Source organism: Etheostoma cragini, chromosome 10, assembly GCF_013103735.1.
Source record: "Etheostoma cragini isolate CJK2018 chromosome 10, CSU_Ecrag_1.0, whole genome shotgun sequence".
Lineage (NCBI taxonomy): Eukaryota > Metazoa > Chordata > Actinopteri > Perciformes > Percidae > Etheostoma > Etheostoma cragini.
In genome coordinates this window covers 14972415-14996832 of record NC_048416.1, presented here as the reverse complement: position 1 = coordinate 14996832, position 24418 = coordinate 14972415, and the positions used below count along the sequence as shown (strand labels likewise).

General features: G+C 39.6%; 3 protein-coding genes across 6 annotated transcripts in view; all 3 read right to left on the bottom strand.

The window, feature by feature from the left end:
- LOC117951427 (putative methyltransferase NSUN7) overlaps positions 1–8463 on the bottom strand; it is a 20324-nt gene extending 11861 nt beyond the window's left edge. The window contains exons 1-3 of one of the 3 annotated variants that reach the window (XM_034883109.1): positions 8063–8463; positions 7127–7507; positions 2044–2102 (exon numbers count right to left, since the gene is read on the bottom strand). In XM_034883109.1, coding sequence (XP_034739000.1) covers positions 2044–2102; positions 7127–7478 — 411 coding nt within the window. In that variant the 5' untranslated portion in view covers positions 7479–7507; positions 8063–8463. The remainder of the gene's footprint in view (positions 1–2043; positions 2103–7126; positions 7508–8062) is intronic. The other 2 variants (XM_034883110.1, XM_034883111.1) reach the window with 2 other exon arrangements.
- A 2688-nt stretch (positions 8464–11151) lies between these two features.
- LOC117951428 (neuronal acetylcholine receptor subunit alpha-9-II) lies at positions 11152–16172 on the bottom strand. Its single transcript, XM_034883112.1, has 6 exons — positions 15817–16172; positions 15177–15322; positions 14069–14223; positions 13105–13285; positions 12486–12837; positions 11152–12101 (listed from the first exon to the last, which is right to left on the bottom strand). The coding sequence occupies exons 1-6, from the start codon at positions 15863–15865 to the stop codon at positions 11311–11313; spliced, it is 1674 nt and encodes a 557-aa protein (XP_034739003.1). The 5' UTR covers positions 15866–16172; the 3' UTR covers positions 11152–11310.
- Positions 16173–18166: 1994 nt separating this feature from the next.
- Positions 18167–23779, bottom strand: ube2ka (ubiquitin-conjugating enzyme E2Ka (UBC1 homolog, yeast)). 2 transcript variants are annotated; one of them, XM_034883869.1, is made up of 7 exons: positions 23420–23779; positions 22671–22764; positions 22381–22439; positions 22177–22259; positions 21595–21694; positions 19683–19811; positions 18167–19577 (listed from the first exon to the last, which is right to left on the bottom strand). In XM_034883869.1, the coding sequence occupies exons 1-7, from the start codon at positions 23480–23482 to the stop codon at positions 19503–19505; spliced, it is 603 nt and encodes a 200-aa protein (XP_034739760.1). In that variant the 5' UTR covers positions 23483–23779; the 3' UTR covers positions 18167–19502. The 2 variants fall into 2 exon arrangements, with proteins under 2 accessions (XP_034739760.1, XP_034739761.1); XM_034883870.1 differs by lacking the exon at positions 22671–22764 and having other exon boundaries at positions 23420–23778.
- Between the last annotated feature and the right edge of the window lie 639 nt (positions 23780–24418).

The following is a 24418-nucleotide window of genomic DNA, read 5'->3' as shown; positions in this document are numbered from 1 at the left end:
ACACACACACACACACACACCCTCTCTCTCTCTCTCTTTCTCCACCTTTCTGTCCCTGAGGGTGGGAGGGCACCAGTCGCATTAGTGGCAGATGGTGTTCCACAGCGGCAACAGCTTGCAACATCCTCACTACTGGGCTAATGGGCCAAGAAGCTAGAACGCTACAAGGGTTTATGCTGCAGCTAAGGAATTAGCCAGCGCTTATTATTCATTCCAGAGGCTTTTCATTTCAATTTTTAGAAAGGTCAATTTCAGAGACAGGTTGTTGTGACACTCCACTCCTCTCTCGACCTTGTTCTCTCTAACTCCAGTTCTACTTTCCCATAACCAATGTCAAACCCTTGGGTGTGGGAAAATTCCAAGTCATTAAGTTGCCGGGTGACGGTGTCCCATGGTGGGAAGTACAGTAAACATGCCTGCTGTGTTTAGTCCACATAAACAGATCTATGACATTAGAATATATTTAAGACAATTCTAAATGTAGTTTAAGTTATTGGCTCATTTCACATGGGGCTTAGGGCTATTTCATGTTAAATGTGCCAGCATAACTAATATGCTTGCCTCACATCTACAATGTCACTAATTTTCATCCTACGCAGGATTTAGGCTTCATTTTCTCTCTCCGTTCTGATCAAATGTGCCTCAGGCTCATTTTAGCATGCAAGTCTATCTATAACTTCATTTTTTCATGCTCATCTTCTTTCTACCCACCTTTTTCCAGCTCACCTCTTCCCTCTCATCCACCTCTTTGTCCTCTTTCTATCAAGGTTGAACTTTATAGATGCCAGTAATGTAAAAGGAGGTAAGAGTGAGCTCTAAAGACTGTCTCATTGTGTCTGGGCTTTATTGTCTCACTGGAGGGATGCAGAGTAACGACCTGCCACCAACACATAGGGAGACCCATTCATTTTACCCAGGGCCATATTTCACAAGGCTACAGTGTTAGTGTTGCTTTGCAAAAACACATTCATGTGTATTAATGTGTCTGTACATGTGTGTGCCCTCTCTGATGAAGACATTGGCTGTCTACAATCTGTACACTCCGTGACAGCTCAGTTTGCTGTTAACATATTCTTCAGTCTTGCCTTCATGACTCTTCCTCTCTATCAGCTCTGTCAGCTACTCTATGTGCACACAGACTGTCTTTGTGCATGTTTTATCACCATCTAGACTGTTAGAGAAGCAGCTAGAGCAGCCCTCCGCTTCTCCCAGCTTCTTTTATGTGGAGTGTTAAAAGTAGGGCAAATGACAATCTCCTCCAGAGGATACCTCTTCATTTAAGTAGCAGAGCGTTCATCTGCTCTCTAACAACCGCAGGTAGATGGCTGTGCTGGAAATCTTTCTTTTACAACTACCCAGCACAGCCTTAGTATCACTAATGACATTGAGCACACTGGTTCTAAGATGTATGTAAGACAGACACTATGCAGAAAACACTAAGAAGACGCATCATCCAAACACACCCCTTGGGCTGCTACATCCTTTTGATTCCAGCACTAATTAATGGGGAGTTTTGCCTGAGAAAACTAATAATGGGAAAGACGGCCAGGCACATTCTGTCTCATAGTACCTTTTAGATGTATTACTCCAAAGGGAGCAATTGGCATTGATTAGGGTAGGGAATGTGAAAGACAGGCGGTGCTTTGTGAGTTGATGAAAGGAGTGTATCCGTGTAAAACATCAATATTACTGTTACTGATTAGAGGTCTAGAGAACAAAACGAAGAGTACGTGGAGGATGAACAGCAGGTCATGAATATTGGAAAGCACTGAGTAAAGTACCGTCAAAGGATTGTGAGCAAAAGTTTAGAAAAACAGTACAAGGTAAACAAAGCTATTAACAAAGTAATAGCATGGTAAAATCCAAATCATAAGTCTAGCCATGCTCATAGTCAAAAGGAATTAGATTTTTTTGAGCAACAAATTAAAAGTAACAGATGTGCCTCTCTGTCACATAACGCCAACACACTAAAGACTTCAACAAGTTTACTTATCGTACACTACTGCTGTATTAAAAAATACTGTTTCTATGGAACTCACTTACCATTGGCTGAGTGAGGTAAAAGCAGCTGTCAATAAGGATGTCCTCCAGAAGATCTTGATCTGTGCAAAAATGTAGGTGGTGGAGAAGTAAAACAAGATTAGGTAGAAGATGGAAGTGTCAAAAAGGGGATTTTCATTGCTAATTATGTGTTTGAGTAATAACAAAGCATGTCAGGGCCATTTTTTATATCAATGTCTAATTATCCCTAAAAACCAGTCTCGGCTTTATCCTTTGGAGCATGGGATAGAGGACAATTACTCCTGTATCCATTAACTGTTAGGATAGATGCTCCAAAAGACAAATCCATATCTAATGATAAGAACAAAAAAAGAGAGAAAAGAGATTAAGACAAAGAGCAAGAGAGGCTCCTAGAGGCAGCCCAAATGATCGGGATTTAATTTGAAAAGATAATTCATTCTGATGGAGGGTTTAATTTCACATGATTAAACACTTATTTGGTGCTTAATTAGAGTGAATTTGATTCTTCATTTGCCTCATTTCTTTCATTTATTGTGTCTGTGGTGGTGAGAGTGTGTGTATGTGTGTGTGTGTGTGTGTGTGTGTGTGTGTGTGTGTGTGTGTGTGTGTGTGTGTGTGTGTGTGTGTGTGTGTGTGTGTGTGTGTGTGTGTGTGTAATCAAAGGACTAATAACATCAATGACATTAAAATTAATGAACAGGTTGCATCTAATAAACCTGTAAAACTAAATGTAACAGGCATGCATGTATTTCATACCAGACTAGACTGTGTTTGTATGACTTGTTACCTTCTTTATTTGATTTAACAAATTACTTACAAATGATGTAGTGGTGACTTGAGGGAAAAACATCACTTGTTTTACACTATTATAGTATACAGATACAGGACTTAATATACAACTTTAATTTGGTCTAATTGTTAATTAATTAGTTCATAATTAATAATTTGTGAAGTTTTGGGGAGTTTTTCTTTTCTTCATAGACTATACAATACTATATTATATGTGAAGTTTTTGGAGTTTTCCCTTTCATATTAGGCTGTATAAAGTCAAATCAAAGGTAACTATGGCCAGTCAAGTGCTGCCTGTCAGATTTGTGTGGTTTATAGAGTTTTTCATCTCCATGCCCTATCATATCAGGAAGGCAACAACTGTCTCATGAGCCTACGGGATGTTTTCTCTCTGAAATACACATAAAACACACACCCAGACTTATCCCTCCCTTTTCCATCTGTGAACAGTGTGCTTTCCTTTTTAATACGAGGGAGATGGAGAGCCGGCAACAATATCCAGTTTATCATGTCAGGATTAAAGAACAGCTGCTTCCAAAGCCACTCTGCAGGTACAGTGTTTGCTCATTACACACTGGGAATGGGCAAAAGGATCATTTCACGAACGTGGATTTGTTTTTAGTAAGGTTGGAAAAAAGCCTTTTTATGTCACTGCAAGGAGTAAATACAAAGGTGGGCATAAGATGCAAGTGTTTGTTTAAGTGAGATTACATGGTTTCAATTTCTTTTCAGCATGTATCTATCATAACACCCATGGTGGCCTTCTTGGTTGATTTATATTCTTGACAGATGGACACACCTCTTATGCTGCAAATAGGAGGTAAGTCCAGCCCTTCCACTAGGACACCATGGAAACCACAGACACTGCTGTTAACTTATCACAACATCTTAAATTATGCCAAACTGTACTCTGGGTATCAGCCAAATGCACGCTGGGTAGATAGCGTGTGGGGCAGGACAAACACGCACACACACACACACACACATCTGCGTGCAGTTACATCAACATATAAACACACAACAGCCAGGTACACATAAGTGTTTGCACGTCATAGAGCTTATCGTTTATTGAGGATACAAATGCATTTCAACAGTAGTGGTCTAATTTATAGCAGGTTTGCAATAGTGGCCATTACCGCAGAAGGCCTTAAAGATAAGTCCTGAAGAGATAGCTACTCAGTGCACACAGAGCAGCTCAGACCCCTGAGCAAGCCATGATGGTTTGGTCTGTAGAGGTTATAGTCTTCTGCATGCTACAAATCACACACAGCAGGTTGAGTAAACCACAGACACAATTCTGCTATAAATCCGGTACGTACAGTAGACATCTTTACACAACAGACACAGGGTCTGGGTTTTAATTGGAAAGATATTCTCAAATCAAAACTCCTCTCTTTAGAAGTTGGCATGAAACAAATGACTTGAAATCAGTCTAACAAGAAATAAGTCCTACACCAGCAGGAGGCTCTCTTGTCATCCCATGTTGAAGTTGTACGTTTTGTGGCTTCCATCCAGGTATAACACAATGTGCAGTGACTGATGGTGACTGTGGTCAAACAAATCCTTAGTGAAAGTGCCAGAGACCTGAATGCAGGCTCCTCTTGTCTTGAGCCAGGTCTTTGTCTCACAATGTTTCCTCATCAGTGCACCAGATTGCACATTAACACCAGCCAAAAAAAGGTACAGGCCATAAGTTATACAATCACCAGTTTGGACTAAATGGCCAATCTCACATGTTATGCACCTGCACAATTTAATATTTGCCGTGACATACTGGTGGTGATAGCTGTTCTGATTGTGGTCAAGGACAACAAATAGAGTCTTTCTCTCTCTCATGCTCTAAATCTAGCCGAACACAAAATGGTCCAAAGAAATGTTCTAGTTGCACACAGAGAACACAGCAGCCACAGTCATCTGTCAAGGGCGTTTGGTGGAGTGGTGAGTGGAAAAAAGGAGGGAAGAGGAGGGGGGAGGGGGGAGGTGGCTCTCATGGCCAGCGACAAGGTAAGCTTATTTTTTTACCAGTAAAAATTCACACATAATGTATTCTTTTACATAACTTCATAAAACTGCACATACCTCGAGCACTGAGAACACAAGGTAAAACAGGCCAACTAAGAATGAAACCTTGACAAGCTATAACGCCTTTAGCTCAGTGACATATGAAAAACATTTGTCAGGCAGGAGAGGTCAAAGAAATACAAAAGTCCTGAAGATATAAAAAAGAGACAGAAGGAAGTGAAGGAGGAGACGTAAATACAACTTGACTGCTAATATCTGTCATTCGGACGACTTCAGCTTCGTCTTTGTCTATGAAATGTCAAATCCACACCAGAGTAAATATTATCAACTCCATCTTTTAGCATTGACTGACAATCCCAGTAACTAGTCTGTGTCCTCAGTCACCGATGATGAGCTTATTGAATGACTTTTTCTTTTAAGCAGATAAGAGTTATAATGACAAGATCAATACCAGAGCTCATTGGCAATTTGTTCTGCTTGTTTTTCGCTTCTGTAGCATTTTCTTCTTTAGGTTAACAACTGACCTCAGCTCAACTTTGGATCAGTCAGTCCAAGTGCTCAGTACAATGCACGAATGATGTGTGTGTGTGTGTGTGTGTGTGTGTGTGTGTGTGTGTGTGTGTGTGTGTGTGTGTGTGTGAGTGTGTGTGTGTGGCTGCCAGCATGGGTGTGTGTCACTAACAAATCAATTTCTGCACCAAAAATCAGGCTGTTCGTGGGAGGAGGAAGAGAGGAGATTAACATTGGCTTCCAGGCCGTGTCGTTACCTCTGCACCCAACTTAACCACACAGCCGGCCCGAGTGAATCCTAAAATGTGACCAAAATACATGCAGTATGTGACTGAGGCAAGTCGACAATCACATCTCTATAACCGGAGTAAAGTTTAATGGATTATCAGTACCAATCCGCTTTGTCAATTTGTTGTGCAAATACACCAACTGCAGCAACGGACACTGATTTCACCTAAGATACAGAAAAATGCCTACTTCTTTTTTTCTATTAGACCATGGTCCAAGTAAAATATATTATATATATTATATATTTTATCATAACATTATATGATATTATGATTACAGATCAGAAATAATGTAATTAGTGCAGGTATCTTCCTATATTCCTTTAAGTTAGCCAATGATGGCCTTTGTAGCTTCTCCTTTGTTTAAGATATCTCTGTTGCTAGCAGAAACTCTACAAATGAACTAATTCTAAAAATGTCAGACATGGAGGATGGGACCTGCAGAGAAGAACTGTAATAAGATAGCACTGGAGCAATAGAATATTTGTCTTTGAAATGAACTCTGAACAAAAGTGGGATTCAATTTAACAAGAAATGCGGTATACTTCAATTGTTCTAAACTCAAGCAGGCCATTTTTCCTTCTACAGAAATTAACATGTTTTCACTTGCTTCGTCATCCTGGTTTGTCTATATATGCATCCTCTCATAGAGAGAAGAAATGGGGGTGATGGATGAAAACAATGTCCTGGCAACATGATCTCTTAGGTCTCTCTTATTATTATTCTTAGCAACCTTGATCATGTAAGTACCACAACCTACAGCTGTAAAACTAATATAGGTTTCTGCAACATGCTGGGGCTTGTGATGATGGATATTATGAGGTGATCTGCATTAATTGTGGGACATATAGGCCTTAGGCTTATCCAAGTTTCAGCGGATGGATAGTGAGAAGGAAAAAAATCAATCATGGCTACAAGGGTGTTCCTGCTACCTGACCTCTCCATCCACTGAGAACGCATTAAATCGATTATAGCCAGCTTCCTGCACTGACGGTCGGCTCACCTCCACTCCCTTATCACCATGGTGATTCCACACCCCTATGACTCCGGACATCTAGATCCCACCCTAGTCCCAGGTAACAGATTATGGGCCGGATTGATTTGTAGCATCACACAGAATTCCCCCTGGTCATTCAAGTCTTTTTTTTTCTTTTCTAACTACCCTATATCAACCTATCTTTATCCAATTTTACCTGTCAATTAACTTCCAAAGGGCTATTCATTCGTTTTCAAGTGGCTGTTTGTTTACCTGGAATGAAATAGTTTTACTTGAAATGTAATGCAACTGCAATTATTCAAAATAGGTGTTGCTGAACACCTTTTGCTGATGTCTTTATCCCAAACTCGCCCAGAATACACAACGTAAGTGAACAAAGTGTGTGGACATGTACATAGTTGTACAAGATCGACAGGATAAGGAAAGACGGAAGGGAAAAGGGAAAAACAGTTACGACAAAAGGTTAAACAAATCCAACTAATTTCATTTACACACTCACATTTAAGTGTATTGAAGGCCAGCTCATAAGATGTACGTTGCATCTGCTCATCTTTGACTTCAGGTAAAGAGAGCCCTCTTTCTTTTCCATAATTCACCAACCGGTGTGCAGCGGGCTTCTTCATGTGGTTCTTCTGGAAGATGACTGACGCCAGCAGGTAGACTCTGTCTGGAAAGCCCAGCTGACCTTGGCTGGTGGTCTGGAGCTCTGGAGAAACAGCAGGGATGTCATCATCGGCTGGCTTCTCCAGCGGTGTCAGGTCCTTGCTCCCTGCAATCTGGGAGCCAGTTTTTTTTGTCTTGTGCATGGAAGAGCGAAAAAGACCCCCTCCAATGTTTTTATTTCTTACCATCTTCTCAGAGTATTTTCTCACACCTGTAAACACACCATGGAATTCTTACTTTGACTTAGCTAAATAATGCACAAACCATATACAAGATTCTAAGTTTGACACTTAACGCTAACGCTATGCGGTTAAACAAAATTTGTGATTTGGGGTAATACAATTTACTTCACTTTACTTTACAGATGAAAGTCATTTATAAGCAAAATTGAGTTAATTAACGTTAAGTTAAATAAGCTTTTTGTGACTAAATGCGCAGCCCTTAAATATTATAGCAAAATGTCATCCAAATAATGACTGTTAGCTAGTTAGATAACGTTACACTCAAAGCTAGCTAGCTAGCCAATATTAATAGCCATTTTGTAAATTAATATTTAACTCGTTAAGGTTATATTATCTTTGCTTTGTTTAATTTAATGTTAATTAATCTAACGTTAACCAAGTTGCAGGAAATTTGACTATAATCGTTACCAGACAGTACTGTAAATATTGTGACCTAACGTCAGGTTAACGTTAACTTAGTTAGCTATATTGAGTTAAGTTACTGTCTGTTAGCAACGGCCCTCAGCTAGGAAAAATGTCGGTGTAAATCACGTTACCTTATGAGAAGAGTGTCCTCTTTTCTTTTCTGAAAATATTGTACTCGTATCCGGTACTCTTCATATTTACCGGTGTAACGTATGTAGCTAACGCCAACGGTACTTTAACTGCACTGCTGCAGGTCGTTCTGTTAACATTAACTCGAAGCAAAGTTTTAACTCCCAATAAAGTCCCCGCTGTAAATCTGGGTCCGTTGTGAGGCGATGGGCGTCTCCACAGATGTTGACTGAAACCACCTTGCTTCCGTTGACTCGCTTTTCATTAATTTGAAGAAAAAAATGCCTTGAAGTCTTTAGGCATAACAGAGTAACGTTAGTTTTCCCACTTAAAAACAAACTTTTCCAAATGTCTGTTAACATTGTGGAACATTAGCGTGTTACGTCACCAAGGCAACCATAAACTAATTTCAAGGTCCTGTTTTTCACGGATCAAGAATTAGTCTCCTTAACGCTGGATGTCCTCTGTCTATCTGGTACATTGCTTGCAGCTAGTTTTACAGAGCATTATGCCAAAGAAAAGCTCATGACAACACTGGTGGACAGTATCCATCATAAACCTAATCCAGTTGTTGATGACAAAAAGCTGCTGTTTCAAAACTATAGGCATCTATCGATAAGGGGAAATTGTGTCTGCACATAAAATACTGTCAAATTGTGATCATTCCATATTTGTTCCCAGCACTATAATATATTTTGTATACTGTTGGTTTGCAGTTTTGTATATTGGAACTGAAACCTATTTCAATGGTAAAATGAAATTAAATCAAAGTTTTTACACTAAGTCCAGACACTTCAAATTTATTTCCATAGAATCAGAGTCAGTGACCCTATTTAACTAGGCCAACTTAAACAATAGCCTAGTACAATGAGGGTAGTTCTGTTTTATTTTTCAAAAAGCTTTTTTATTAAAATCTCTTCCTTGTAATAAAATAGAGATTACTGTGTAATCTGTGTAATTGCTGTGTAAGTATGATGTTAGTTGCAATCATGGTAAACAAAGTACTCAATCAATACCACAGTGTAAAAATAGTCCAAGTGAATTATCAAAAGCAAAGTATAGCCTATAAAGTATGTAAAGTAAAAGTACTCATAATGCAATGGCCCTTCTTAGAGTGTTGTTATTATAGCCTATTGATTTATTATGATTGATGAATTACTATGTCAGCAGCTTGTAAAGGCTGTAGCTGGTTGTCAGTTTTGAAATTAACATATGCTTAAAAATCTTAAATCTGCAAAAAGACCTCCATATTCTGGAGTATTAGAATGAAATAGCACAAATTGGGAACACTCATGTAAAGTTGAGTTGAGTAAAATTACTTAGTTCTGTCCCACCAGTGGTTTGTCATTGGAGAATATCCTGTATCATCACGGTTATGTTCATATCTGTTTCCCCATTTCTGTTTCCACATTTCCCCAGCAGTCTTTCCTTCAGTGCCTGAACTGCTACGCCTGTCCAAATTACATGGTTCACACTTCTCCTGGTCTCCCATGGCGATTAAAGCCTATTGTGGCCCCTGCGACTCACTGAGCTCTCATGGAAAGCAATGCAGTTGGCTTGTCTCAGACAGAAAATTTAACATATTCTAAATTATATCGCATGCGTGCATTGTGCTTGAGCATAAAAATCCCTTTGGAGAAGAGGATAAAAACTCACTTACCCACTTTCAATTAATGCCTCCATATTTAACTATGGAATTGCAGTAAGGTGTATTGTCTCTGCCATTCAATAACACTAAGGGCTAATAACAATAATAAAACTAGACTATTAATATTTTTTCACCTCTCAGTGGTGAAATGTTGTTAGTAGCTGATAAAAAGACAGTGGGATTATTCTGAGGTGTAAATCTTGTGCACTCATGTTGCCACATGCAGCTTTATAATTAAGCTCTGGGGCAGCCACCACCCAAATGTTAGATGGGGAATGAGCGCCCTCTACTGTAAAATTGAGGTACTGAGATGAAAAACCTGGACGAGATAATTGCTTAAAATCCTGTTTTCTTCCGTAGGCTATTATTCTGACTCCATTCTGCCTCTTCTATTTATTGCATTCACATTCCCTACCTACCGTAGTGCGTAATTTTAAAAGAGATATATATAAATCTATAGCAATACGTGATAAATGCAACACACGTTTAATGAAAAATTATCAGATTTCTGTGCAAAACCTAGTAGAGTAGAAACTTGCACGGAATTGTAAATACTAAGTAAAGTACAAGTGCTTTAAAACTCTACTTAACTACAGTACTTGAATGAATGTAGTTTGCGTTCCACCTCTGGTATCAACAATGTTAGGTTCCTTGCCTTCCTGATTGTTCTGTATTCTTTCCTGTTCCTTTCACATTGCAAACACAAACACATTGACTTGACTTTCCAAGTTTAAGGTATGGGTTTTTTGGAAGAGGGGGGTGTCAGAGTGTGCTCATTGTGTTACATAATGTATGCTCCATATTAGCTTACATCCTCACTTCCCTGGCTGCGCTACAAACAAAGCTTGCTCATTAACTATTCACTGAATGATTTCGAACAGAGAAATGATTCTGCGGATCCGGAGGGGGGACTGACGCTTGTTCTCCCAGCCCCAGGCGTCTAATTACACTGTAGTAAATAACACATGGGCTGTTTCTCCACTGGACATATGTTAACTTAATAGAAGATCCAATTACATGTATTCAGTGGTCAAATGATAAAGTACCCATAGTAGTCTACCTACATATCAAAGCCATGTTTGGTGAAGATGGTAAACTGCTGAACATTTCCAATGCTATCAATAGAGGAGGTGAGGTTTGTATAGGAAGAAATGTAGCCAAAATGCATGGCAGGCAGCAGAAAACAATTATTTAACAAAAACGTGCTGTACCTAATGTCCCTTTCATTAAAGGTACTCTGTGCTGCCTGCATATATGATCATAGTCTGGTCCATTTTGTTTAGTTTTAGATGACCAGAAAATGTAATGTTGATATAGGACACTATATCATCAATTAAGATATCACAGGTTTTTAACATTTTGTCATTGTTCAAAAACATGTGCATGTGCTACATACATATATGTACATGGATAAAAACAGTGAAGGTAAAGTAAAATGTTTAATTTGAAATCACTGTAATCTACACTGTCATTATTAGTGATAAAGCAAAAGCTAAAAAGTCAATATATTTTTCAATTTACATGTTTATCAAAAACTAAATAGTTTTATTTAAGCAAATAGAGTTAATTGAATTAAATATAAAGAAATATGTAGCATCATGGCGCATTGCCAATAATGAGGATGCTCATGAGGAAGACCATGATGAAGAAGATCCACATGAAGAATCTGTCCATCACCTTAGCAATCTTCTTCCATTCTGCCCCTTTGGCGCATGTGGCCCTCTGCTCTCGGAAACAGTTGGCAATATATTCAACATTGTGCACAAGCTTGGTGTCCATAACAGGGAAGCCACTGCTGTGGCTGCAGAACACACATGGGCCGAAGGTAACAGTGGGGCCTTGAGGTGGAGGCTTTTTATCTTCAGGGCAGCAAGGAAGCTTTTTGTCTTCAGGGCAGCAGGGAACCTTCTGGTCTTCTTTACAGCAGTCACCTGTTGGGATTTTCCCATTAGAGCCTTCATATTTTCCAGGTGCAAAGCTGGAGAAGTGGCTCCTCTCTTCTCTGGTGATGTGGTGCTGGGCTTTCACTCTGGGGTGGTGTTGTGGCTTAGGGGTCTGAGGCCTGGGTTTTTTACGACCCTGCCAGTCCTGTCGACTACTGTGGCTCCCCGGTTTACCATTTGCATGAAACTGGGAGTTGAGGTGCTGGTGACAGATGTCATCCTGGAAGAAGTGAGAAGACGATGAAGAGGAGGAGGAGGAGGCAGAGGCACAGTTCTCGCCCACCTCATAAACAAAGAAAATCTTGGACATGTAGTCAATAATGAGGACTTTTGCCCAGTGGGGGACTGGTTTGGCCTCTGGACCACAGAAGTGGATGTTCATAATAAAGATGGTAAGAGATGTGGAGGCCGTGACCATGGTCATAGTGGCAATATAGTACTTCCCTATGAAATAGAACACAAACAAAAGTAGGTACTTAGTAAAACTCAGGAAAAATCCAAGGCTCGCTTACTGGAAAAATCAAAAAGCCTTTATGGTTATGGTTTAGTCATCTATTCTGAGTTTTTCTATTATAATTGTCCCATTTAAAGAGCACCTTAGACAATTGGAATCCTGCAAGTGCTCCTCTATGTACATTATTGTTAAAAATAGGTACTTATTTGACTTATGTCATGTGTAATGTCATGTGTTGTCTGTAGAGATTTCACTCACATATACTAGCAGCGTTATGTATGTCCTTCCAAAGATGCAATTGCAAGCCACTATAATACTTAAAAAGATGCCGTACATGTTGGCTTTAACACAATCCTGAACTATTACACTCGTACCTATAAGGGGCACACTCTCGGATGGAGGCATGCTCTCAGCCACCATCAGCTGGAACACAGTGAGAGCCAGAAGAACGGTCACTCCGAGGGAAACCTTCTCCCCAGAGTCTGCAGGCAGGTAGAAACCCAAAGGAGCCAAGAAGGAGATGAGGAAGCAGGGGAGGAGGAGGTTGAATATGTAAAAGGAGGAGCGGCGCTGCAGGAGCACTGTATAGGTGATGTCTGGATACGGGTCAGAGCAACAGCCGTACATGATGACGTTCTTGGTGGCCGGCATCCCGTGACACTCCCACTCCACATTTTCGACAAAGTCTGACAGGTCTCCATTGTCCATGCCCATAATGATGTCTACCTGGAATTAGTGTAATGGATGAGTTGGTGTTGAGGAGGATACAATCAGCTCTGACATTTCCCATGAAAAGATAAATATAGCAAATGCATACACACTTTTGTATGAACACAGAAAAAATGGCTCTAAACACTAAGTCTCAAAGCAAGAGTATTTGTGTGTCTGATCTCTTTTTCAAGCTGGCCAGTCTCAGTTAGACGTCGCAGATCATCATCATCCTTGTGGATAAAAAGTGAGAATGGTTGCGCAGGTACGGGTTTTTCCACAAACCTGGTTGCCATTGTAGGTCCAGGAACCAAAAGTCAGGTTACATTCCTGGCTGTCAAAGGGGAAGTAGGAGACGTCGACCACACAGGAGCTCTTAGTGATGGCAGGAGCATCCCAGGTTAGCTCTCCATTGTAGCGCAGTCTCACGTTGGTGTCCATAGGCCCTGAGAAGTCATCGTCAGCTCTGGAGCAGGAGAAAAAGTTGACAGAAATGTGTTATTTGGTTAAAAGGTGAATATTGTAAAATTATTTTTTTTGAAACGGAGTTACCTGTGTATTAAACACACCTTTACAAGCTAATATGAGCGAATACAAAAGGCTTGCAATGTAACCCACACTAAAAAGTTGATTTTACACACTGGGATCTCTGATCTATTTATTGAAGGGTTTCTGTAGTGGACTCCATTAACCCCTAATAGACTAATAACTCATAACATTCAGCGTTTGTGCACTGTATATATTTTATGATTATGGCTAATTAAATACAGATTAATTACAATACTTTAATTACATTTTAAAGTATATTCTATGACATACTATGCAAAACTGTGTCCTAACAATTACAAAACACAACATAGAGTTTGTGTATAACGGTATGAATTCTGTTTGACAATGGCTGTGATCAGGTAAAACAACCTTTTAAAAATGCTTATAAAGAACATTTACTCGCGTATGCTGCATATTTCTAATAAATGTTTAGGCTGACCTAATTTTATTTGAATCCTTTACTCTGTTTTAATCTATCAAATTTAGGTTGACTACTGCACTTACTCTGCAGTCATAACATATAAGATTATTACTGTAAAAGTATAATGATAATCTTACAATTATTGAGATTATTAGTGAAGCGCCCTTTTACAATGACGATTTGATGAAAACTGCAACTGTGTGGGCATGTGAGCGTGCTTGCGTGTGTGTGTGTGTGTGTGTGTGTGTGTGTGTGTGTGTGTGTGACGTACGGGCGTACTTGTTATAGAGGACAAGGTCGGGCCTCCACACAAGGCTGCTGGGGATGTGGATCACCTCCAGCCCGTCATAGTCCTCTTTATCCCACTTCAGGTAGGCATCATGCCATGTCTGCCTGATCCACAGGTAAGCAATCAGCACCTGGTTCCTCTCATCCTTCTCACACACACACACACACACACACACACACAATCCCAATCACAATCACAATCACACAAATGACAACAGACACCTACATACAAACAATGGATTGATACGAGCAGCAGCTAAAAGTAGAATCATCTTGGTCTCCTTTTCATTTCTCTGTCGCTCATTAACGCTCTATGAGCATTACGAGGGGTTCAGGATATCACTACAGCTGAAATCTAGACCTGTCTGTCAATATCAGGTGGATGAGCAGAGGTGCTTGTTGACGGGGGGTGGGTGGGGTTGGTCTTGGTATTGCTGCCAGAGCCTTACTGAAGCGATCCATGGAAAACATTAACGCTTTGGGTAATAGGACACTCCAACACAGACACTTATTCGTTATCTGGCCATTCACTCCTCACTTCCTAAACATTAGTCAAACTATAAGGCCTACATTAAGTAGGAGAGCTATTTTCTTTTTTTTTTAAGCACACCCACCCAAACATGTGCACAACACAAGTGCTAATTCCTTGTGGGTTGACAGAGCAATGAACCTGAACAGGAACCTGAGCTAGCTGAGTAACAGGGAGCCTGGCTTGTAGGAAGTCATTCATATATACATCTGCATCTCCAAACTCATCCTTTGGTGACCACTGTCTTAGTAATAAAAATGTAATCCAAGTTCAAGCTATTCATGTTTTGGCACTGGGTTGAGTGTATCTATGGTGTCATCATCAAGGCTATTACTGTAGGTAGTCTAACTGTAAGTATGGGTGCAGTGTGACTAATTGATTGTCCAAGAAATGTTATATTGACTGTATTGATTATTAGATTGATTATTTATTCACTTGTTATGGTGCTGTAATGAGGAATGAACTCTTAGTAAATGCTGAAATAGCATTTATCTTACCACAACATTCAGTACACATAATTAAAACTTAAGAATTTAGATTTGAGGATCTTGCCGATAAGCCATTACCCACCATGTCTTTGATCTGAGAGAGGGTGATCTGTAAGGTGACATTGAGGGCTCTGTCTGTGTCCTCGACAGGCCGCAGAGCGCTGGAATAATTCTCCATCAAATCATTCAGAAGCTTGTGGGCATAGCGACCCTGAGCCGAGTGAGCCACTGAAGGTGGAAAGCTGGGGTCAGTCATTTTCAAGTCATTGACAAAAAAATAAATAACAGTGCTTTTTGAACTTTTTTTGGTACCAAAGCTGAGATATAATAAATTATTATTAAAGAAATAATTATGTTGTCAGCACTGGCACCACTAAGAAAACGATGAAACCCTTATTTTCCTTCACATGATATTAATTGTCTCTTTTAAAAATATTTGTACATTGGTACAATATTGGTAAAAACAAACGTATACATTTCACATAAGGTTTCTTAGATGGTTTGGTAACATGGTTTAGAATCCACATGAAAAATTAAATGTCGACGTCAACTGCTATCAATTTGTAAGGCAAAGCGGTTTGTGCGTAATTACGCACACAGGAGGGGAATTATTTAGAACGGTTAAACCTAATTTGTTCCTTTTTTAACTAGGTAAAAACATCCCACTTGAATTAACAAAGGTACATAGATAATTTTTCTGCAAGCAGGAGCGTATGACTCACCTGGTGGAAGCAGAATCGCCAGACAGATTACTGGAAACATCGTGGGCATTTATTACCACCTCCAAGAAGAAATAAAAGGTAACTGCGACCAACAATCTAACGGCCCTTCGGTGTCATTCCCTATCAGGCCTACATCGTGCCCGTTCAACCCCAGTTGAACTCAGTTGCAGATAGCAGGGCACCGTTTCATCTGGTCGTCCTCGCGGTCAGACAGGTTCTTTACTGCTTGGCAGGGGAGACAGCATGTCTGCTGACTGAGACACGGAATAAAACTCCGGCTATCACATAGCAGCAGAAACAGGATGCCCACGAATCATTGCCTCACCACACATGGGCTATTCAGCTGTCAATCAAACGCCTGCAGCCAGGTGAGCTGCTGATGACACTGCCAACACAGGCAAGGTATTGAGGAGAAAAGACGGGAAATTAGTCACTCAATACGAACAATCAAGTGGTGCATGATTCCTTTTATTGAAAGATCGTTGGATGTGGACGACACAATGTCATGATTGTTGTAAAGTAACACATAAAATGATGGGACAGATTTTCATCCGTAGCCAACTCAGTATAGTTTCTGCAAGTTCTATTTCTACGTTAAAAGTTGCACATAGTAGCCTAGTTTTTATTTAAAGTTAAACTAATCTGAATGTGTTGAATTGTCTTTTTTGTTGAAGACGCACCACAAATGACAATTGGAACCAGTCTGAAAAAACACCAGATTTAAACGGAAAGGGTAAGTGTTAACAGTAATGTAATTTGTATTAATCAGAGAAAATCAGCAATTGTAAACCTTTTAGATCTGGTAACTTGTAATGGCCACATTATTTTTTGACATTTTACAGACTGAATCCGACTATGTTGATCATAAGCAAAACATTATCAGAAGATAATTGATATTTGTACGACAGGTTGGAATAATAATTGGGACCTTGGTTACATGAAACGCTATTAGAAACGCTATAATTCATTGCTAAGATTTGTGGAGTGCCAAGAAAGCTATCCTAAAATTATTAGTTTACACTGGACATACTGCCCTAAAGTAAAGCTATAGGCTACAAAATATGAATCTAATTCTGAGATTAAAGTCAGAATTTTGACTTTTATTCCACAGAACTCAAATACGTTATTCACATGTGGCCCTAATCGTCCTCCGTATCTTACAGTTGCGCCATGATAAACTAATTTAAAAAAGGCTACAACAACCTCACTGTTACGTCACTGACACTTTATTTCCCAACAGCAATACTGTGGGAGTTAAATAGCATGTCTGGAACAAGCTTTATCCAGGGAGGTATGCTTTGTTGAAGTCGGGAACCTTTAACACTTTAATAATGCTTCAATAAATAAACGAGTTAATTTATTTGGGGTTCATTTTAATTGTACAGAGAGTGTTTTAAGTGCCATTAGCGCCAGGAAGCATGCTCTTTTTTTTAGCCCTATGCTGTACAGTCCTCTCTGCTCTGGGATGCTTGCAGGAGTTCCAGATGGTATGAGAGATATGCCAGCATCCAGTGGAAGGATACAAAATGAGCTTTAGTCACACAGGACGCCTGGGGAAACCGAGGCTGGTTTACTGTGCAGCAGGTGCGGCACTGTACAGTTCCATCCTGCCTTAATATTGTCACTGGGTCCTTCGATGGATCACAACATACTGCTGTTGATTAGCAGACAAACACATCAATGATAGCTGTTCCCTCGTTTGGTGCAATATGCAGACTCAAATGCAGTGTTCAGATTATTGCCAGGGATTCGTGGGAGAGGTATAGCATGGCACAACATGCCACCAGGCAGGCCATCTGTTAATGTGCATATTCTCAACATGCCTCACTACAAGCAAGGTGATCTAAACATTATGATAAGTGCCTGTATCACTTTCTTGTTGACGCTCCAAATGCACTAAAAAATAAGCTTCCTCAACCAGGAGCTTTAAGCCACAGCAGTGCACTGTACAAAGTAATGCTGTATAAAAGGCAATTATACATAATCCATTTGCCAGTTCTTCAGCATGCACATTCTTCATCTAAATTTGCTTGCTTGCTCCATTTTCACTGGCAGTGTAATTCCCTGTAGGTTCAATTTCTGTTAGTCTTGTAAATTTAGTGCCTCACCCTAGTTGTTATTCAAATGAATGCACAGCCAGACAAGTTTATTAACATGTTGGATCCTAAACAAACAGGTAACAGTTTTATTCCATTTATCGAATATTGTGACTGATGTTAAACTTTTAAGAAACTGACTGATGTATTGATTGAACATTGTTGCCAGGTAGTTTTTAGGTGGACATTTTCAGTTAAGAAATGTCATATAGCTCTCCAAAGACATGGCACATAAAGGACACAGTGTGCATTAATTTACACAGACTTTAATATCTTTATTTACAGATGAATCATGTTGACATTTTTTTTTTCTTCTGTTGGCGTAGTTAAGATTATGTAATATTTTTCAAACTCATATTGAATATTTCCATTGAATATTTCCATCCAGACTTGTGACAGGTTGTGTTACTGCTCAACATGTCTTGTTGTTTTCTTTCAGTTTAAAAACAAGATTCCAAATGTATACCTGCAGGATGCCAAAATAAAATAAAACTTTTAAAAAAATGTAAGAAAAGGGACAGGTGAAGTAAGCAATGTCAAGAACAGGTGTGAGGATAAGAGGCTGCAGGAGGTTTGGATTCAGACAGTTGCGGGGGGGGGGGGGGGGGGGGGGGGGGGGGGGGGGAATCGTGGCATGAAAATAAGTATGGCTACTGTGTGAACACCTCAGTGACACTATAGGAGCTGTTTTCCAGAACAGGGAATAAGCCTCGTTCTATACGATGTCTGCATAATGTTTGGTACCCGGTGCACCAGATGTACATTGCCATAATTTTCTTCAATGGTCCATATGATAAGGTTAAATGTTGTAGTGCCCTGAAAACCTTCCAGTGACGGCATATGATAAATGATTCAGAAGGGTCCCAACATTTTAATATACCACTAAATATAGAGTACCCTATCCAATCATAGAGTACCCCCAAACTGGTCATTGTGTAAGAGTGAGAGGAGTAAGGAAAGGGATGTTGGACACGGTGCAAAGAAATTACAAAATAGATACCGATTAAAATGTGTTAGTCTCTGACTTGATCCCTGTTGAGAAAACTGGCCCATGAGTGTATAAAAATGACCAAGACCAAAAGAGCCTATTTAAATGGCTTGACCTGCTCCTATAAAAAAAATGTTTTCACAGATGAAAGTAAATGCACTGCATAGGCAAGGATAAGCCGCTGACAGCCGCCTCTTGGATCCAGCCAGAAAAGCTGGGAGAGTGGCAGGCGTGGGCGGGGTCTTCAGTCTAGCATTTGCTTTAAAGGGGGTGAAGATGTGGCTGAACTTTTGATTGTAGCACTGAGTGGAATGCAGAATGAACTTAAAGAAATCAGAGATGAGAGCTCACAGAGCGACTGATTGAAGGCTGGTACAGCAGAGGTGATGAGCCGGAAAGAGAGATGCCACACAGAGGGGATAAAGGGATGTATGGAGAAGAGGGGAAGAGTGAAGGTGCGGAATCCACAGTGAACAGAGAGCGAAACAGGGGAAAAGACGCCTTGAGACAGTGGGAATTTGGAGGAGAGAGGGTGTTTATGTGTGAGAAGGAGAGAGGGGCAGGGGTAAAGATCAAGAGGAAGATGGAGAGGGTGTAAAGAATCAGTTACTGAGCAGTAGCTCCGTCGCTGTTTCCACGTCCCAGGATTTTGACGACAACGCCACTATTACTGCATTCTAGGGGGGAAAAACAAAATACATTTAGAACATGTAGGGTTTTATTCTGCGGCAGAATTCCGCAGTGCAATGCATAGTATTAGTAGAAAATAGAGGGGTACTTACTTTTTCAAAGCCCATGGCACAGAGTTTGTCTATTTTGCGTGTGTACTCCGGACTGGAGACGGGAGCGCCTGCATAGACATGAGACCAGAGCCTCGCTGTCTGTTTAAACATCTCTGGGTTCTGCTTGTACTGTGCAATGAACAAATGAAAACCGTTAAGCTTGTGTAAAAAGGAGCTCAGCACACCTCCTTTAACTGAAACGTTGTGCTTTTCTACATAGCACATACAGTGGTGCTCATAAGTTTATGAACCCATGCTAAAGTTGACTAAAAAGAGGAATAATGTAAAAAAAAATAAAGACGTGTTGGAAATTGATCTTAATGCCTTAATTTAAAAGAATCGAAAAATCCAACCTTTAAGGACACTAATTTTCTTTGTGAATGATGTATCGTAAATAAATAAATAAAATACATGTTCTTCCTTAAAATACTGGGTGCATAAATATACACACCCATTTAATAAATTCCCATAGACGCAGGCAGATTCGTATTTTTAAAGGCCAGGTATTTCATGGATCCAGGATACAATGCATCCTGATCAAGTTATATGATGCCTAGAGATTGGCATGGTTTTATGTCAGTTAGCCTAATAGCTGGTTTGATTTGCACTGAGAGATGATCTTATGGAAAGTACCCTATGTGCCCGCCATACATTGTTCATTCACAAAGAAAGTTGGTGTCCTTAAAGGTTGGATTTTTCTTTTCTTTTTTATAATTAAAAGGCATAAAAGGTGAATTTCCCCAAAAATTTGTTTTTTTTATTCCTCTTTTTATTCAACTTCAGCATGAGTTCATAAACTTATGAGCACCACTGTATGTGAGCAGAAGACCAGTGCACTATACCATTTACTATGTGTGGCTCCACAGCAGATAGCCAATGAAATAATTATCTACATTTGTTTGCGGCTGCTGAGACATTCAGAGTCAGAAGAAGAACTAGTAGAATTGCATTGTTGCCCAGCAGTTTGTTTCCTTGCCGCGTTGAATTTTGTAAAGTGTTAAGCAGGTGTAGATTTTCTATCATTCACTATTAGCATTTAAATAAAATAAAAAATTCTTAGAGAAAAACAAATAAACTTCAGCTGTATATCAAGTTTTGGACCGGAAAAGGGTCATTATGCACAACAACAGTTGAAAAATTGTTACTGTCAAATATTCATGCAGTATTTTCAGTGCAGCTATAACAATCTTATGGGCAACACCTTCTGAACCACCAAAACATCTCATGCTAAACTAAATAGTTTCTTACTTTATTTTACTCCTTCACGTGAGTTTCATTGGGATGCGGGTTGCTAAGCTATAAATAATGTTACAACATGACAAGGATTGGGGACAGCATGTAGGTGTTCAAATAACTTGTGAAGTATTAAGGAATATTTTGTTAATGTTTCTACATTTAGAAATATTTTCTATTTAATAAATTTAATAAAAGATTGTTGAAAACTGATCCAATTTCTTTGTTTATTTATGACAATTTAAATACTTTTGATTCATTATTATTTTTAATTGACTTAGATAACCTTTTAGCTTAGGTTGTACTGATGAAGCATTTGAAGATACGACAACACAATAAAGAAAGATACCAATGTAGGCACTGGCGGACCATTTATATTGCATAGAAGAGTTAACGAAAAAATGTATCTTACACACTGTCATGATAAGTTGAGACCTCTTAGTGTAATTAGGACAGAAAACTATATCAGCTAACTGTAATTGAAACCTTTGACAAGCAAAGAACATTGAGCTTATTCACAGTACTACAATAACCACATCCCTAAAATATACCTAGTGTCAGGTGGAAATGAGTACAACACTATACAGATATGTTGCTCTGCTTGAAAAGATAGAAATATATATATCCACAGTAAATGTGTTTAACAAAAGTGAAAGCATAAATACACGTGCACACACACCTGATTGGCTACCACGGCATCCTGTGGATCATCTGGTTCTGCGGCTGCCAATAAGGCTTGTAGTGACAGGAGGACTGTCCTCAATGTCATAGCTGCTGCCCTGAAAAAACGTAGGAGAAGAATGTTAGTGCAAAACCCAAATAAGGTCAACTTTCCTCATGAACTTCCACAGATGCATTTCCCCAGAGGTTTGTATAAGTTCATGGGAGTGGTGGAGGAATATTTTCGATACGCGACATGATTGGGGACCAGCTGGTTTAAATACCTGAACACTTGACTGAACACTTATTAGGTTTAAAAATAAAATCATCTATTTAACTTTGTTGCACCTAATGTATACATGTATTATAATAATTAAGAGATTGGATCAGGGTATCTTGGGGCTATTTGTATAGTTTTAAAGTTGACATTGACAACAAGATTGTGTTATTATTTAACTGTTGACAGTGGTTGGGCATTAGAACAGCAACAAAGAAGGTTTATGGCTCTGGTATGGTAAACCCTGCCTTAGATGACTAGAAAAGTATTACAGGATGTGTAATGGATTAAGAATGAAAGGAATAATGGTGCACATTCACTTACCACTGGTCTTTGAGAATGTCCAGACATATTGCACCTGTGACTGAGCTGATGTTGGGATGCCAGATCTTCGTGATAAACCGCACCTGAGAGATTAAATAAAAAAGGGGGGCAAAGAAAATCATTCGCAGATTAGCACAGTTAATGGGAAATTGCTGAGGCCATGCATGGTAATACATAACAATAACAGTAATAATGAATCCCTACCTTGGGTGGATTGAATGGATACGTCTCTGGAATTTTAATTTCTAGTTGATATCTACCCCCTGTATTAAAATGAGAGGCATCACAATTATTCAACAATCACGACCAGTCTGTTCAAGAATGCAATAAAATTCTAACTGTTAACATGTAAATAGCTTTGGTTTACATTATTAGGGATTAAAAGCCTCTTGCAATAGTTAGTTGGTGAGGCTTTCATTGTCAGTGATGCTCAATATCACAACGCATTTGTCCAACCATGCATACAGGTTAGCTGTGTATCTAAATGAGCCCACCTTCATATGGTGTGTCAGGTGGCCCTGCTATCTCTCCTTTAAGTTCTGTGAAGTTCTCATCCACCAGATCCACCTTTATCTGATTTTTGCTCGTCTGAAAGAGTGAAAAGTTAAAGAAGCATTAGAACTTCAGCAGACAGGCAGACAGCAAAGCGTTAAGATAACTTGCTGTCAAACTCAAACCTTCCGATGAAGCAGAAGTTGACACCCCCAGCAGCATTAGCCAAAGTTGACCTCAACTTGTTGCACACATCTTACGGATCTACATATTATACGCCCTCTAACGTAAGCTGAGACGAACCTATGCAGATCCAGAAGGATAAGTGTGGGAGCAAACCTTTACACGCGGATCATTCATCACATCATTCTATTCTTGCTAACACAACTAGCTTGGTCCCCATAGAAGGCATGGTAAGCTAGCCAGATATGTTAGCAACGTAACCTCGACACTCACTTATTTCCGGTCATGCTTCTATAACGTGATAAACTGCTTTGGCTAACAACAGTAACGTCCTTCGCTGTACCTTCCCCACAGTGGCATATTAACAGGTAGCGCTAGCAACGTTAGCTATTAGTAAAGCCGGATGCACTGCCGTGTCTGATACAGGTAGGGAACGTTAGCTAAAGCTAGCAGCTGACAGCCAGCGACGCGTCACTCACATTCAGCCTCGTAATCAAAGAAACAAACAAGGAAAGCAGTAACATTAACTGAAAACGTGATTAGACCACAACCAAACGTGACAACCAACCTCTTCACTTTTGAGCACCTCCTTGAATTCCCGTTTTATCCTCTGAACTGCGATGTTGGCCATGGTTCCCCCGTGTTCCCGTCCGGTTGGGGCCTCGTCGCCGTCCGACCTGACTAACGTTAGCTAGCTTGTTCTGCCTTCAGTAGCGCTGCACTTTATGGATACAACCTCAAACAAACAGCTGCAACGTTGTACGCCGTGACCGCCGTCAGTCCCGGTTATTAATGTGATGTTGTTATTCGTTAAAAATGCTCAACGTTTATCTATCATATCAAATGTGTTACAACCCAATGGTTGGTTGTACTGGAAACATTTTAATACCAAACTGCATGCAGTCTGGAGGAGAGGGCATCACGTGATCTGTATTGCCATCCTGTACGCCTTCTCCCATTGGTTGATCTGTCAATGAGGAATAATTTACCAATTTTATTATTGTTGTTGTTGTTATTTAGATCTTTTACCGTGAATGTAAAAGTATATGATGCAAAACACATAATTGGGGAGACAAGGTCAGTGAGCCATTTTAGATAACTTTTTAATGCAAATAAAAGTGATCTCAGAACAACCTAAACAGGGGTTCACATAACGACTAGTAGATTACGTGCAGCTTTCAATATGTATATTTCCATGCCCTAGGAACGTTCACTCAATATTTGTGAGCATGAGCTACTCTCTCTCAAAACCATAAACTAAAAAAGTAAGTCTCAAACGTGTGATGCCATCACGTTTAAAGTTTGGAGCTATATAATATCTATATGATTTTTTTAAAATAGGTACAGTTCCCCTTTAAGTTCTGATAAGTCTAAAGTCCAGTGTGTAGACTATCATATGAAGTGAACATGACGAGGCAGTTGCTTTCCATTCCATTGGATGATCCCAGCCAAACCTATGTGCCTGTCTCACATACAGTATACTTTATGCAGATCAAAGGTATATGCTTTTGAAGGCAAATAAAGACAAATATATAGTAAGTTAAAATTAAATCATTTCATCTTAAGT